This window comes from Anastrepha ludens, chromosome 2 (genome assembly GCF_028408465.1).
Source record: "Anastrepha ludens isolate Willacy chromosome 2, idAnaLude1.1, whole genome shotgun sequence".
Taxonomy (NCBI): domain Eukaryota; kingdom Metazoa; phylum Arthropoda; class Insecta; order Diptera; family Tephritidae; genus Anastrepha; species Anastrepha ludens.
This window is the reverse complement of record NC_071498.1, coordinates 6,076,710-6,093,930: the sequence shown is the minus strand read 5'-3', so window position 1 is coordinate 6,093,930 and position 17,221 is coordinate 6,076,710. Positions and strand designations below refer to the sequence as shown.

At 38.8% G+C, this 17,221-nt stretch overlaps 1 protein-coding gene across 1 annotated transcript in view; it reads left to right on the top strand.

The window, feature by feature from the left end:
• LOC128862579 (zwei Ig domain protein zig-8) overlaps positions 1-17,221 on the top strand; it is a 186,755-nt gene that overhangs the window by 161,556 nt on the left and 7,978 nt on the right. The window contains exon 6 of the mRNA XM_054101301.1: positions 1,364-1,469. Within this exon, the coding sequence (XP_053957276.1) occupies positions 1,364-1,469 (106 nt within the window). The remainder of the gene's footprint in view (positions 1-1,363; positions 1,470-17,221) is intronic.

Here is a 17,221-nt window from a genome sequence, read left to right as displayed (position 1 = left end):
TAAATGATGAGCAATAGATTTATTGCTGCTCCTTGTTGATCAAAAGATTCGCAATTTTTTTTATTTTTGGTAATCCAATGATTGCCCGACTGGCACTCAATTGGTACGCATGGCGTACGGATCATTTTTGTTTCGAGGCTGGACCAAGCAAGGCAGGAGTTTTTTAAGCATTGAGATATAGAACAGTCCAACTACAGAAGAAATTTATCAGTTGAATAAAATGTTAGAGACTTACAAATTCGAATCTATTAAAGGCGGTATCGGTAGATCAGCTAAGTTGTTTTTTTTTTTCTTTCGCCGTGTCCATGTGGCTGTGACAATCAAACGTACAAAACGTTGTTGCGTTGAATGCGCCTTCAGACATACCGTCGCCCATAATTTATTATTTCTTTATAACTGTCTTGCTTTACACTGTTGGGTATAACTTCATTTGTAGTATAACAAAAGTGAATTTAAATTATCCATAATTCACAATGCGTCGTTTAAAATGTTCGTGAAAAGTCATAGAGATGGCACTACTGTCGCATATCGAAGTTATATTTAGTTAGTAGCATCCCTTGGAAGAACACACACCAAGTTTCAGTCAGATCGGTATATTTCTTTGTACTTGGTATTCGAGGAAGTCGAGGGATTTACAAACAAGTTATTTTCCATCACGAAATCGCTCAAGCTCACGCTTTAGTAGTTGTGGTGGCAAAATTAATAGAAATAATGTTCCAACTCGTTTCACATCCCTCCAATTCTCAAGACTTAGCTCCCTCAAATCCCTCGGACTACTATTTGCTCCCCAATTTGAAGAAATAGCTGGAGCGAAAAAGATTTTATTCAAACAAGGAGGTGTTTGCAGAAACGAGTGCCTATTTTTCAGTCTTGGACAAATTTGGATGGGATCAACAAACTAGAACTGAGTTAGACGAAGTGTGTAAGCCTAAAAGGGGACTATGTTGAGAAATAAAATAAAGGCAATTAAGTAATTTTCATTTTTCGGTAGACTTTTCAAACCACCCTCTTACAAGTAATTTCGTACCAACGATTTCATCGGCTCAAGAGTTTTGGCAACTATTTGGATTTTCTATAAATCTTATTTGAAAAAATCATAGATAATTCAAAATATCACGTTTTTATATAATCTTATTTCATATTAATTTCTTATCCTCCATTTTTCTTCCACACGCAACAACTACAACAACAACAAAAACGATTTGGCCTATATCATGGATTGGTGGCACACATCCACCGGCTTTGACCCTGGATACTGTATTTGGCACGTTGGCCACGTCGCTTTTCAATTCTGCCTCGCCATTTCTGACGCCGGCACTGACACTGACACTTTGCTTCGTTGGTATTCAACTGACAAATGCAGACCGGCTCATTAATCATTGAATCAGCGAAAAAACGAGATAATGGCAATTACACATGTAGCCCGTCAAATAGCCCCAGTGTGACTGTGATGCTCAACGTTATAAATGGTAAGTACGAAGGAGACTGATAGTGGAATAAGAAGAAGCAGAAAACTTAGTTTGCAAGAGCAAAAAAGTTAAACAAACAAATTTAAATGTAAATCGCAAATATTTCACGTCGAAAAACCAGTTAAATCTCTTGCAAGCGTTTTGGCAGTGTTGTTTATTTTTTTATTTAATTTTTTTTTTTTTTTTGGCTTCTGCGCGTGTTTTCATGCTTTTTATAGGACGCATTTCGGAATGTTGGTGTTTTCTTGCAGCCACTGGGGAGTGCAGATTTAGCACTGGCTTTTAGGGAAACAAGTTTATGCAGATTTTTTAACTCCAGCACGTTTACTTTCTGCCACCACTTGGATTTTCGCTAGATTGACTGCCTCCTCTTTGCTCTAAAATTGTAATTCACAGCACCAACTCAAGCATTCATAAAGGCCGCATTCAACTCTTTAGTCTGAGCAGTCTTTGCCTGTGTTTATTGTTGTTTATCTGGTGAACTCAAATCGGACACTGAGTGTATGGTAGTCTAATTTTCGAGTATTTTTCTGAATATTTTTTTAAGTATTTGGTTGTGCTTTTGATAAAATTTTTGCAGTAAAATAAAAATATTGAGTTTTGAAGCTTTTGAATTCGAATTTTGCAGCTTTTTATTTTAAATAATAGGACTATGAATAAGTTCGTGCGGTTTTACAACAGATGGCGTAACTTGATTATTATTCCATCGATCCACATTTCCAAACATTCATTGGAGAGCTACTGTCGTAAGGCACAAACGTCAGTATAAGTTTTTTATTTGAAGCGTAAACAACAATATTTTTACCACACTTGAAAATGTCGAATTTCGTGCCAAATAATGTGTTTTTGCGGGGAATTCTTCTTCATTATTTTAATATGAAGAAAAAAGCAGCCGAAAGTCATCGTATCTTGGTGGAAGTTTATGGTGAGCATGCTCTATCTGAGCGAACGTGCCAGAAGTGGTTTGCACGCTTTAAAAGTGGTGATTTTGGCTTGGAAGACGAAGAACGCGAGGGTGCGCCGCCAAAGTTCATGGATACCGAATTGGAGGAATTGCTCGATCAAGATCCGGCTCAAACGCAAGAAGAGGTTGCAAAAACTTTGGGAGTTGATCAATCAACCATTTCCAAACGTTTAAAAGCCATGGGAATGATCCGAAAGGTAGGCCATTGGGTGCCGTATGAATTGAAGCCAAGAGACGTTGAACGCCGTTTTATGGCATGCGAACAACTGCTTCAACGGCACAAAAGAAAGGGTTTTTTGCATCGAATTGTGACTGGCGATGAAAAGTGGGTCCATTACGACAATCCAAAACGTCGGGCAACGTATGGATACCCTGGCCATGCTTCAACATCGACGTCGGCGCAGAATATTCATGGCCTGAAGGTTATGCTGTGTATCTGGTGGGACCAGCTGGGTGTTGTGTATTATGAGCTACTGAAACCGAATGAAACGATTACGGGGGATGTCTACCGACGACAATTGATGCGTTTGAGCCGAGCACTGCGAGAAAAACGGCCGCAATACGCCGATAGACACGACAAAGTTATTTTGCAACATGACAATGCTCGGCCACATGTTGCACAAGTGGTCAAAACATACTTAGAAACGCTCAAATGGGATGTCCTACCCCACCCGCCGTATAGTCCAGACCTTGCGCCATCCGATTACTATCTCTTCCGATCGATGCAACATGGCCTGGCTGACCAACACTTCCGTAATTACGATGAAGTCAAAAAATGGATCGATTCGTGGATTGCGGCAAAACCGACCGAATTTTTCACAAAGGGAATCCGTGAATTGCCAGAAAGATGGGAAAAAGTAGTAGTAAGCGATGGACAATATTTTGAATATTAAATTTGTAACCATTTTACGTCAATAAAGTTTCAAATTTCGAAAAAAACCGCACGAACTTGTTCATAGTCCTATTAATAGGACTATGAATAAGTTTGAAATTTGAAACTTTATTGACGTAAAATGGTTACAAATTTAATATTCAAAATATTGTCCATCGCTTACTACTACTTTTTCCCATCTTTCTGGCAATTCACGGATTCCCTTTGTGAAAAATTCGGTCGGTTTTGCCGCAATCCACGAATCGATCCATTTTTTGACTTCATCGTAATTACGGAAGTGCTGGTCAGCCAGGCCATGTTGCATCGATCGGAAGAGATAGTAATCGGATGGCGCAAGGTCTGGACTATACGGCGGGTGGGGTAGGACATCCCATTTGAGCGTTTCTAAGTATGTTTTGACCACTTGTGCAACATGTGGCCGAGCATTGTCATGTTGCAAAATAACTTTGTCGTGTCTATCGGCGTATTGCGGCCGTTTTTCTCGCAGTGCTCGGCTCAAACGCATCAATTGTCGTCGGTAGACATCCCCCGTAATCGTTTCATTCGGTTTCAGTAGCTCATAATACACAACACCCAGCTGGTCCCACCAGATACACAGCATAACCTTCAGGCCATGAATATTCTGCGCCGACGTCGATGTTGAAGCATGGCCAGGGTATCCATACGTTGCCCGACGTTTTGGATTGTCGTAATGGACCCACTTTTCATCGCCAGTCACAATTCGATGCAAAAAACCCTTTCTTTTGTGCCGTTGAAGCAGTTGTTCGCATGCCATAAAACGGCGTTCAACGTCTCTTGGCTTCAATTCATACGGCACCCAATGGCCTACCTTTCGGATCATTCCCATGGCTTTTAAACGTTTGGAAATGGTTGATTGATCAACTCCCAAAGTTTTTGCAACCTCTTCTTGCGTTTGAGCCGGATCTTGATCGAGCAATTCCTCCAATTCGGTATCCATGAACTTTGGCGGCGCACCCTCGCGTTCTTCGTCTTCCAAGCCAAAATCACCACTTTTAAAGCGTGCAAACCACTTCTGGCACGTTCGCTCAGATAGAGCATGCTCACCATAAACTTCCACCAAGATACGATGACTTTCGGCTGCTTTTTTCTTCATATTAAAATAATGAAGAAGAATTCCCCGCAAAAACACATTATTTGGCACGAAATTCGACATTTTCAAGTGTGGTAAAAATATTGTTGTTTACGCTTCAAATAAAAAACTTATACTGACGTTTGTGCCTTACGACAGTAGCTCTCCAATGAATGTTTGGAAATGTGGATCGGTGGAATAATAATCAAGTTACGCCATCTATTGTAAAACCGCACGAACTTATTCATAGTCCTATTATATAAAAATGCAAGAAAAAACTGAATCCAAAATTTAGGACTACAGTTTTTTTCTGCAACAACAACTTTCTTCCTTAAATGCCAAACGAGGCCAGTCCTGTGGGCAGACCAGGAAGTCCAACGCAGGGTTAAAAAAAATGTCCTCAGTTATCATTCATTCACGGTAGGTACAGGCAGCAGAGGTGCCCAGCAGCGACTGCGCTGTCGGTAATGGGCACAAAGGGCGTTGCATATGTAGAGTCGCTCGTATGAGCAATACAAAATTGAGAGAATATTTTAAGATTTCTCTACTTTAATTTGTTTTTATTTTATTTTATAACAAACAAAAATCGAGGGCTCTATTTTAAATCCGGTTGGTATCTTCCTCCTCTGGCAAACGCCTTCGAAAAATCTATATAAAGGCGATTTATTTGGAATCTTTTTGGCTTGGACTTACTTGGCCTTTTGGCGACAACTAACAGAATTCACTAAAAGCAGGTTTGGTATCCTACCTGTACCTTTTATATTTACTTCGGTGGGTAGGTGAAATGGTTGAAGTACCACTCTGACACTCCCCAAGCAGAACTAAGGCGCCGTCTTGATACCATTTTGAGCCCTCCAACGGGCAGATATCTACAGAAACCCAGAGCTGTTAATGCAATGAAGAAGATTGATGGAATTTAGGTCGGCACATTGCCAAAGGCTGCCCAAGGAAGGAGCACCTTAATCGTCTAGCTGCCAAGCCCGGATACCTACAGAAAAAGTGATCAACAGACTCCTTCTCTGAAAGGTCCTCACAGCTTCTGCAATGGGGATCAAATAGTAAATCTGTCGTTTTTTCGTGAGTTCCGATCATCCAATGACCGGTAAATACAGTTACGAGTTTGGAAATTGAAAGGCGTGGAGTCCCCAGAACTTCCTCGGTCTTACGTCTATTTCCTGAGAAATAATTTGTGTAATTCCGCTTTAACAGCAGTCAAAGCGATACAGATAACCGGGTAGGAGATCTTTAAGACCAATTTTGTCGGATCCTTCCTGTCGAGCTCATCAGCCACCGTAGCCTAATGGCTTCGGGCGTAACTACTGTGGTCGACTCTCGGCAGGCAATGACAAACATCCGAGGACATTTCTACCATAAAAAAGCTCCTCATAAAAATATCTGCCGTTCGAAGTCGGCTCAAAACTGTATGTCTCTTTATTTAAGGAACAACATCAAGACGCACGCCAGAAATAGGAGGAGGAGCTCGTTCGAACATCCAAAAGGATGTAAGCGCCAGTTATATATTTATATAAGCTCATCAACAATTTGGTCTCCGTCTATGTTTCTGTGTCCTGAAACCCATATCAAAGAAATGTTACTTAAACACCCAAGAGATTTCATTTTCTCTTTATAGGAGTTGACTAGTTTGGATCTGCATCATAGCGTTGTCAGAGCCTTGATTGCGGCTTGACTATCGGAAAAAGTGTTAATATCTCCCTCGTTCCTACGTTTTTAAAGAATTTTGCATGCCTGCAGGAAGCCTTCTCTTCACTCTCTTCATCTTTGTGAATTTTTCTCTACTGTGCTTACCCATACAATTTTGTGACACTCATATCTCTACTACCGTTTGAAGTTGAAACTAAAAAAAATTTGTAATTGAAATGACAAGACTGTATGGCTTATCGTTTCATTTTCCATTAATAAACGAATTAAATCGCTTAGTACCAGGTCGTCTAGCCCACGGGGTATGCGCTGGAAACCTCATCCCTGTGTTCCTTTATGCTTTAAAATCTTTATGGCATTAATCAACAGTTTAATATTGAATCCTTTTGATTTCGCCTTGCATTCGACTTCCTGCTAACAAGTTTACTCAGCTGTACAATCACTTTAATTGAATCCTTCGTCAATTCAGATGAACAGCGCATCCGCTTGTGTATATTTGCGTTTGCTTGCGATATCCTTTTATGTTTTGCCTCGTTATTTTTATTATTCCTACGCTTTTTTTTATACGCTACTACGTCGTCATATTGTTAATTCTGTGATAATATTCGCGCAATTTATTTCCACACTTTCTCCCTGCAACCTCCTGCCACTGTGCGCTTGTCGTTTGCAGTGGAGTGCTTTTGCCTGAAGTTAAAAAGAAAATTCCACATCACAGTAATGGCAATTTGGCGCGTATTATACGAACGCGATGAAGGATATGACAACATGTCCTGAGGTTATGTTGCCACCAATACCTTCCACACCACTGAAGCGTCTACACACACATCCACATAAATAGGTATTTGCGCTCCTAAGAAACACTAAAGTTCTAGCTGCTAGACGGCTACGAATGGCTGTTGTTGCCATCACGTCGGTGTTGTTGTTCTGCTGTGCTGTTCTGCAAAGAATGCACAAACATTTGCGCTTAAATTACGAACTTGTTTGCATGAAGCACATTAATGATTAATTCTTTGCATTCATTACAGCATAGCGGACGTTAGCTAAGGCGCTGGTAATGGCAGTGGCTTTGGGCAATTTTACTTTGATAAGCAAACACACACACGCACACGCCTACGTGCATACCTATTTACTATTTTTACTCACTATGTAAAGACTTTAATAAAAGTAGTGTGCACCAGGGATCACCATCAAAATCTGTACTCGTACGAAACTATTGACAAGCGTCTGCGCTGTGGGTCGACGAGCTCCAATGCTTCAGGCTGAAAACTGTAACGATCTCGGAAAATATTTACGCTTGATGAAAGCAAGCAAACATAAAAGCCAGATTAAGCCCATTATACGGAGTGAGGGCCAAGTGGGGGGCAAATGGTGAGAGGGATTAAATGTACTATATGTGCTTACGTATACATGCATATCTATATAGACACATACATACATAAATTAGAATAACTATGCATATGTATGTATGTGTATGTCGCAGAAGCGTTGACGCGATAGCTTATATTCGTTACTGAGAGCTGTGTATGTTCGAGTCTTATATTTGCTCGAACACTTCCGCCTCTCAATTTTCTTTCAGGTAAATGCAAAGTTGTGATTGTTCAGCTTAAGTAGAGTGTTGTGGGGAGTATTTATAGGTGTTTATAGAGAAAAGAAGGGGAGAGGAGAGGAGAGGAAGAGAAGCCTCTAAGCGATGGTTGTATGAGTAATTACGCCTTTCCTGGAATACATAAATATATTATACTATAACGCAAAATTTGGTTTTTTTCTCTGGATATGGAACCAAACTAATTTTTTGTAAGAGATTAAGTCACAAGTAAAAAAGAAATTTCTTCGATTTTCGAAGTTACCAACCATTTCTTCAAATTAGGGAACCAATAGTACTCCGAGGAATCTGAGAGAGTCAAGTCTGCAGTAGGGGGATGTGAAACGAGCTAGAACTATATTTCTATTAACTTTGCGACCACGACTGTGAGCCGGCAGTTAAATCTCCACTCGAAATTCTTTTCGTCCATTTTTTGCAAATCTTTCAACTTTCTCGTTTCAAATGAAAGCCAAACACAAATAAATATACCGCTCTGGCTGAAACTTGGTGACTGTTCTTCCAAGAGATGCTACCAAAAAAACTCAACCTCGATGCGCGCGAGTAGTGCCACCTCTCTGACTTTGCACGAACTTTTCAAACGATCCTCGTATTTTTACTTCGTTCATCGGTTTTAGTGTGTTTACTAATCAACATTTTTCTTTTTGATGTATCCCTCTCCCATCGACTTTTATATACTGCAGCCAGAGCCCAACCATTCAAGGGAAATTTTGTTCGCACCTCTGAAAGGGGGTCGTTTTTGGTGTCTTGTGTGCTTGAAAACTCTCTTAAGTGTTAGCTTTTTTTTATCTATATTTCCTCTAGCTGTTTGAACAGTGAATTTATTTTTGTTGTTTTTTTTTTATTATATAAAATTTTTTTGTTTTGGTTTTCACTCAATCGGCAAGCTTATCTGCTTCACTAAGTTTGCTGGTTGCCTATGTTTTGTCATTGGTACGTGAGTTCGTTTTTTTCACTGTACACTGCGCTAGTTGTTCGTGCATTTACAGTATAAAATCGATGAGTTAACTAGAAAAGGTACTTCTCTTCAACTGCTTAGTAATGGAAAGGCCATTGGGGTACCTATGGCAACGAGCAACGGAGATGAAGGCACATGCGTAATACCGAGGTTACTGTGGCCGCAAATAAATAAGAAAAAGACAAAGGCACTGCTTAGCCTTTCAAGAGAGGATATCTAGAAGGTCGTGGCTTCTATAACCGGTCATTGGCTATTCAGCAGACATTCCTTGAAACTAGTAGCTTTCTCCCATGAATATGATAGAAGTTATAGAGATGAGGAAGAGAAAAAAATAGTTGAGCACTTCATTTGCAATTGACCATCCTTAGCTGAAAGTAGGCCAAACTTTCTAGGTAGACACTTTTTAAATTCTCTTACGGAACTGTCCGGTGTGGTGATGGGGCCAATCCTGCAATTCATAAGAGTCACAAAATAATTTCGCGAAGAAAACTAAATGAGGTTCCCGCGTCCCACAGTGGTATCACAGACCAGTAAGTTCTAAGTGAGTTGGTTATACAGTCCGACAGCCACCATCACCTAACCTAACTTAGTGCATTTACAGGTATTTAGATAGGTCAGCTTTAGCATGACAAGAACGGCGAAGAGTCTTTTATATAGAAAAACGTTTTGATTTTCTTGTTACTTTGTTGAACTCACTTTCCATTCAACGAAACTTTGTAAATGAGCTACTAGCGGGTTTATCGCTTATCAGCGTGCCGTTAACCCGCAATGCTCTTACTTTGTTTCCATATTTTGCTAATTAAAGCTTTTAGTATGTAAATACATACCAAGCCACTATATCTGCGATAGTTTTATAAAAAGGAGATATGAATAGTTTTTGCTTTAAACAGGTTTGTTCCGTACTATGTGGCATTGTATGTACATTAGGGTGAGCAGGTGAAGGAAAAAACTACATTGGCAGATATGCGAGGGCTAAGATTTTAGCTTAAAAAATAAAATACATTTCTGCTGTGGGGCCTATTTCTTAAAAGGATACATAAAAGTGAGCGTCGGCAAAGGAAGGCGGCACTGCCTATAGATGTGAAATATTTAATGAACCATTATATTGAGAATATAAGACAAATTGCATTGAAATTTTGTATGAGCGTTCAACTAACACGGATACACATATTAGGCTAACTGAAGATAAATGTACAGAAAGAGGTGTGATGCCGCCCTTATGCTTGCAATTTATTTATTTATTTATTTATTTATTTATTTATTTATTGTCTTTGAATGGATACATTCTTACAGACTATATTAAGCTAATGTACAATAGTTTATTAGTTACTAAGAAAAGAACGATTTAAGATGATTGACTAAGATGCCATACGGCCATGTAAAATCAGCACCAGAAGAATTGAAAAACATATTTAAATCTGAACATGCCCTAGGAATCGGAGCATTCATCCCATAGTTGGTTCTCGAGAAGCCAATTTTAAAGGTTTCGTACTGTCGGAGCCTCATATTGGGTATATTAAATTGAATTTTACTTAAGAGGGAAGGACAATCAATAGATCCAGAAATAATACGAATAATAAATGAGCACGATAGAATAGACCGTCTGCTATCAAGTGGTTTTAAGTCAATTAGTAAACATCGAGAGCGGTACGATGGTACAGGTTCAGAAAAGTTTAAAGATCGGAGCGCAAAACGAAGAAAGACTTTCTGCACTCTCTCAATCCGATTAGACAGACCTATTTGGTACGGTCTCCAAATAATAGCGGCATACTCTAATCTTGATCTAACAAAAGCACAATACAATGTTTTGAGAGTGTGTGGGTTGGTAAATGAAGAACAATTTCGGCGAACGAATGCTAGTATCGCATATGATCGTGTTATGACGTGGTTAACATGGCTGGTGAAATTCAGCTTAGAGTCGAAAATAACGCCTAAGTCTTTAATTTCCTCAACGGATTGCAAAGGTAAGCCAGCAATATTATACGAAGTATGCAAAGTGTTGTTTGATTTAGCATATTTTACGTGAAAGCATTTGCTAATATTTAGTGACAGATGGTTTAAATAGCACCAGTTCCGGACATTGTGCAAGTCGGTTTGCAACTTTTCAGAGTCCCTAACACTGTTAATCACCGCAAATATTTTAAGATCATCAGCATACAACAAGTGTTCTGCAAATGAAAAGCAAGAACCAATATCGTTAATAAAGAGTATAAAGAGGAGGGGTCCTAGAATACTTCCCTGTGGGACACCGGAGGATGCAATAAATGCACGGGATGTCGTATTATCGACGGCTACAACGCAGTGTCTGTTGGACAAATATGATTTGATCCAAGACAAAATTTATAATCAGCTACAGTTTTTGTGATCGCCACCGTAGCCAGGTTCGGAGCCACGGGCACGAAACACCAAGTATAAGAAAAAGCGTTTTTTCATAGCGGTCATCCGTGGCAGGGCAACCTTCGAGTGTATTTCTGCCACGAAAAAGACCCTCATAAAAAATTATTCGCCGTACGGAGGCAGCATAAAACTCTTGGTCCATTCATTTGAGGAAAAATATGAAAACTGGAGTATCAACCCAATATTCAACATATTTGAAGCAACACACATGTGCCAACGTTTAACCCAGTCCTCTATGAACCCCTGGTAGGCTGACGAAGAGATGGCCTTCAGCTCCTTCGTCACATTCTCTTTGATCTCCTCTGTCAGCTGAAATCTTCTTCCACGAAGTGCTAACTTCAACTAGGGAAACGCAACGAAGTCGCACGGTGCCATATCAGGGGAATACGGTGCTTGCAAGATGGTATTTACTTGGTGTTTGGTTAAATAATCTAGCACAATTTGGACCCGGTGCGATGGCGGGTTATTATCATGCAAAATCCAAGAATTGTTTTCCCACATTTCTGGCCGTTTGCGACGTACAGCATCTCTCAAACGCTTCAAAATGGATAAATAATATTCTTTATAGACTGTCTGTAGCCATAAGTCCCAACATATATTAATTTGGTGCGCTGAAATTTCTAAATTACGAACTTACAGCAAATCAAATTGGAATGAGTCTATACAAGGCGCGCGGCAGATCCGTTTCATTCAGTGAGCCAGTTATGATAAAAAAAGTAGTGACTGCAACATTTGCCTATTTATGAAAAAATTTACGGTTATCAACTTTCTCTGATGCTCTTCCAATTATACAAATATCTACTGAGTTTCACACTGATATCAAAAAGATAATAACGAATCCCAATTTATATTGTCACATAAGAGACTAATGTGAAGGCCCTTAAGGGGCTTAATTATAACTGTAGTCTGATATCATCATCATCATTCCTTGGTCTCCGCTGCGAACCATAGAGCAAAATTAAAATTTTTCCATTTTGTGCGATTCCCGGATATATTTTTCACTTGCTGCCAGGTAGGGCCGTGGAGACAGTATTCGGGCCCCGGGGGAAACTTGAGATGCGGGCCCCTTCAATTTTTTTTTCTTTATCAACATGATATAACATTTAAACATTGCAAAACTCATTGATAAAATTGTTGATAGAATTAATTATGAAATATTGATTAAAATGAATTTTAGAAAACTCTTCAGCAGATCTGAAATAAAAAAACGCAGCTGAAAAAAGTTAAAATTTTTTATTCATTTTGTGAGCCTTACAAATATTTGAAAATGACTGCCACGATGCTTAGAATTTTGCTTTTCTTGCTTTAGCTGAGGCAAAAGCTCTTATAATATCATCGAAGTCGAGTTTCCTTGCTAACTCAGATTCCAAATACAAAGTTGCCAATCCTGTTACTCGACTCTTAGTTGAACAAGAACGATGGTAGTCTTTGATCCTTGATAAAGCGCTGAACGATCTTTCGGCGCCGGCAACCGATACTGGCAGGGTGCAGAATATTCGCAAAGCAATGCAGATGTTCGGGAACAGAGTATTCAAGTTTTTAGCTGTGATGGCATTCAACAAGTCGAACGGAGGCATACAACATTCCGAATTTCCAGTAAAATTCGCCTTGTACACACTCTTCAAGTGACACATCTCAATTGAGATTTCTTCCGACATATCAGAAGGGTATTTTTTAGCAAAATTAAGAGCTGCTGTCTGAAGTTCTGCTTTTTCAATTTTAGGAAATAGCCACAGGAATGAGAAAATGTTGTTTATGTTTTTAATTGCAGTAAACCGATTTTCAATACCAGTGATAACTGAGTCCATGATGACGAGAAATGTGTTCCTCTTGAAATCAATTTCTTCGGCGGTCATATTTTCCGCTGAATTATCAGGTTCTTCATCATTACCTTTCTTCTTTCGGCTTGCTGGCAATGTTGATGAAGTGTTTGGCAAACATTTTGCAACAGTTTGACATTCTTTTAAAATCCATCCCCATTGGCTGCGTAACAATTGTAGATCTGCTACTAGGCATTCATGATTCTTTACCTCGACGTCAATCGTTGCTTCTTTTCTTTGTAAAATCAAACTGACGTAGTTTATTGCTGTGATAATCTTGAACCATATGGAAGACATTAAGACACATTCAAATTTACGTATGCACTTAATAATTCCATCGACATCGCGTTTCGTTTCTACGGTGAGATTAAGTCCTGTCACTTTTGTAAGAGCTTTCCTCGGTCCAGGTAGATTTTGAGCAAACACTTTGACAGCATCAATTCGAGCAGACCATCTTGTATCCGATAAGCGGTGAAGTGAAGTTGGTACACATTCTTTCAAAATATCCCATCGTATCGTACTACTACTGCATATGTTGAAACATTTTTGAACGGCTCCAAAAAAAGTCTGTGACGGAACTCTGGTAGAAGTATTATTTACTATATTAATATATTTCAAGCAGGAAATTTCTTGGAATCTCCGGGCCCGGGGGAAAAAGTACCCCAACAAAAATTATTATTCTTATTATTATTTATAAGAAAAAAAATATAGATATTAAACCTAATTAAATATAGAAGTGCAAGCTACAATGGCCATCGACTCTGATTATAAGTTCTTAGCTTTAAAATTACGTTTTATTACGCAAGTTACGTTCTACTACAATAAAAAAATATAATTTCTCAAAAGGAACACCTAGCAATTTTCGTTACTGATTAGTAATGAAATGTTTTTGCCTAAAACTCTTTAAAACTAAGCAAATGCTGGATGCCGGACACAATATTGGGCATATTGCTTTCGGACTTCGGGTAAAAAGATGGTGGTGAGTTATTTGCGTATGCTCGATCCTTAGAAGTGTGAAAATAGTTTCTAGTAGACGAGTGATATTTCTGGGGTAGAGAAGTTTATCGCGAGTCAGGTTAATGTTTGAGTATGGATACTGGTAATTTTTCCAGTGTGTGAGTCTCTTTTGATAGGGGTGGTGTCTTAACATTTTCAGGACGTTATAGTCGTGTGTCTCATATTGAAAAGTAGGTGCTAAACGAAAGTGTTCTCTGTCATCTATCATCAGGAATGCCGACATGACTGGGTGCCTACCCAGAGCAAATAATTTTGTTTCCTATATTTAATACAAAGGTCACGGATTTTGACTAATATTATTGTGCTGTTACGTACGCTTCAAACTGCATTTAAGGAGGAAAATATTGGAATATTTAAAAAAATTTCCCTTTACTTGAATGGCATATTTTAGCGCTTTGTGGATAGCAAAGATATCGGCTGTAAATACGGAAGTGTGTGGAGTAAACGTTCGAGGAGGTAAATGCAAAGGTAGTATTTGTTGCTTTCGAAACGTCAGTAAAATAGGAATTAAAAAAAAATGTACAAGTTTTCATTATGAGTGTTGCATTTTTTTTTAAAGTGTGCAGAGATGTATTAATTATAAATTCCCTTATCAACCACCCGGGTTGCATATTGATTGTCTTCACTTACTGGCAAATGGTGGAGATGCTCACATACCAGTTCGACTTAATCACTTCCCTCACTTTACCAACATTTTCGACGACTAATCTAGCAAAAGAAACCGTCAGAAACACCTCTTTCCTATTGCATTCAATACTACATCGGATTCATAAACAGCATAAACTTTTTAGCTGCCTACTCTAACCTTCGCCTTGGTCATAGTAAAACTGAGTAGTGTATCGAATAGTAAAACTGAGTAGTGTATCGAATTCTTACCTTTGAATCGCCGTCTATTACCTATGAACTCAGGCAATAAACAGATCGCAAAATACGGCTCACTAAAAAGCCGCTCCAGCAAAAAATATTCAGACCTCTCAATATCACTTAAAATATCTTTGTTCATTTCATATAAGAAAAAAAAGTAATTACAGCGCAACTTCTTTGCAAAAGTATAATTCATCGATTTTCAACTCTGATGATCCTGATTGGCAATATTACCTTTTAAAGGTTCTCCCTAATGCATGCGCGTGGTGCATAAAGAACTCCTTTTGGTTTCTGCCGAATAGCAGCAATGATTGCAAAACATATGCAGTGCATACATATGTAATTAAATGCATACGTGTGTTGGTGTGAGCGCTTGTAAATTTTTATTTTATTTTGACATACAACTTCTTGAAATTCCGCTTGAGTATGCAGCTATTCAAGTATCAAAAACGCTGAATGCTACCACAACTGTTGAGATAATTGCACTAAGAAGCGAATGAAAGAATGAGTGAGTGGATGAATGAATGAACGAGTGAATGAATGAAAACGCTTAACGGCAAAGAGCAGTGTAGTGGCTGAAAATTGCCGGAGAAAAACCAGCTAACTACGAAGTTCTTGACATGTTTGCTTGGGCAGAAAAATAAATGAGCTACATATAAAAATAAATGTCGAATTGCAGAGAGGTAAAAAATCACAACTAATTAACAACCCACAACAGAGCTACTTATACGTGCACGCCCAGCGCATGCTACTCATGGCATCAAATGCCAGTCAATTTGAACTAAATATTTGCGCATGCATACGCGCTCTTATTACTTAGTATATACACACACACCAATATGCTTGCGTGTGTGCCCACATTTGTATGCTGTTCATAAATTATGCACACTATTCAACGTTAATTTCATTGCAAATACCAATTGAAAAGAATAATTGCAAATGCTTTACTTCAATTAATAAATTTTCCACAACATTTGCTTTGATTTTCCCTATTCATTCTTGAGCATCGTTGTCGACATCGTTGACTGCAGTGCTAAGTGCACTAAACAGTTTTACGCTCCTGTCGCATACCCACCTTATTGCCGGATAAATCCAAGCGACGACTTCGAAGTTCGTTTGTTTCGAGGTCTGGTGGAGGGTTACTCATACGCCGCGCTGAACCTGTGGGCGAGCGAAAGCAAATATCTTACAAGGTCGTATGGCTTAATTTATGCCATGCCGCAAGTCGCATGTAAGATGGCTTACATGCTTCGCGCTCCATGCGCCATGTGCTGTAGGCGTTGCCCGATCTAGGCAATTGGCAAAAGGAGTTGGCTGCTGCTCTCATTCGCTGAAATGTTGTGCATAACTTAATTCACGTATGTGCAGTTAACCGCAACTAAGTTTTTCTGAGTCTATAAGTATATGAACAAATTTTTTCTTTTAATTCCTTTTTCTTCTGCTATTGCTGCTGGCATATTTTGCTTAGTTCTGCTCTCACAGCAGCAGAAGTGAGTTTTTACCGTTTCACTTCAAACTAAAATTTTCTAATTAAAAGGGGATTGTTAAGAAAGTAGCACAGCATTTTAGGGCATGAGCTGTGCGCTGCAGTTAAGCTTCCTTCATGTGAGCTACAACTGAAGGTGCACAAATGCAGTTGCCTAAGAGGGAATTTTCAGCTAAGTAAGTCATTTGAATTGTTCAAATGAAACACATTCGAGAAGTTGGAGTGAAGGCATAAGTTAGGTGGAGTCAAACTGGTCGGTCAAGAGAATATTTCTCATAAACTGAGAGCATCCTTAGTATTTCTAGACATATTTATTTACGAACATTTAATAGTAATTTTATTAATCAGGAGCAATTTCAAGGAACATTGCAATTTTCTGGAAGGATTGGAGTAGTATTTTCGATGCTTTGTCGATGGTAGACTCTAATTCTCGTGGGTATTCTTGCCCGAGTAGCCTGTGCAAGAGCACGGCGAGTGCAGGGCATATTCGTTATTAATAAAATTGACTACGGCATTTGTCAACCTAAACACTTTGGACAAATATTTAAAAATAACAACCAAATTTCTACTTTAATTTTTGAATAATCTTCCATTCTCGCACTGCTATCTGCAACAAAACGAAGCTACGAGTGTAGAAAAATGTAATCATGGCTTAAATCTTTCAAATAATAATTTCAAAAACAAAATAACCATCTACTGAACTGATGTGATGCTGGATATTGATACAAAAAAAATTGTTTCAACATCTAAGCTGGTCGATTAATGTATGTAAGGCTCGATTCAGACCGAACTTTACATACCCCGCACGTTTTAGTAAAATTATATTTGCGCCTGATGTTAATGAAAATTGTAGCTCGTAACATCAGACATGGGAATTTCGTCTTCACATATAAAAAATGGGTGTGGTTTTTAGCCGATCTCAGTAATATTTATGTTGGATCTAAAAGAAGTGGGAGCAATACCGGTACCAAGTTTGGGCAAATATTATTAAGCCGTAATCGAAAC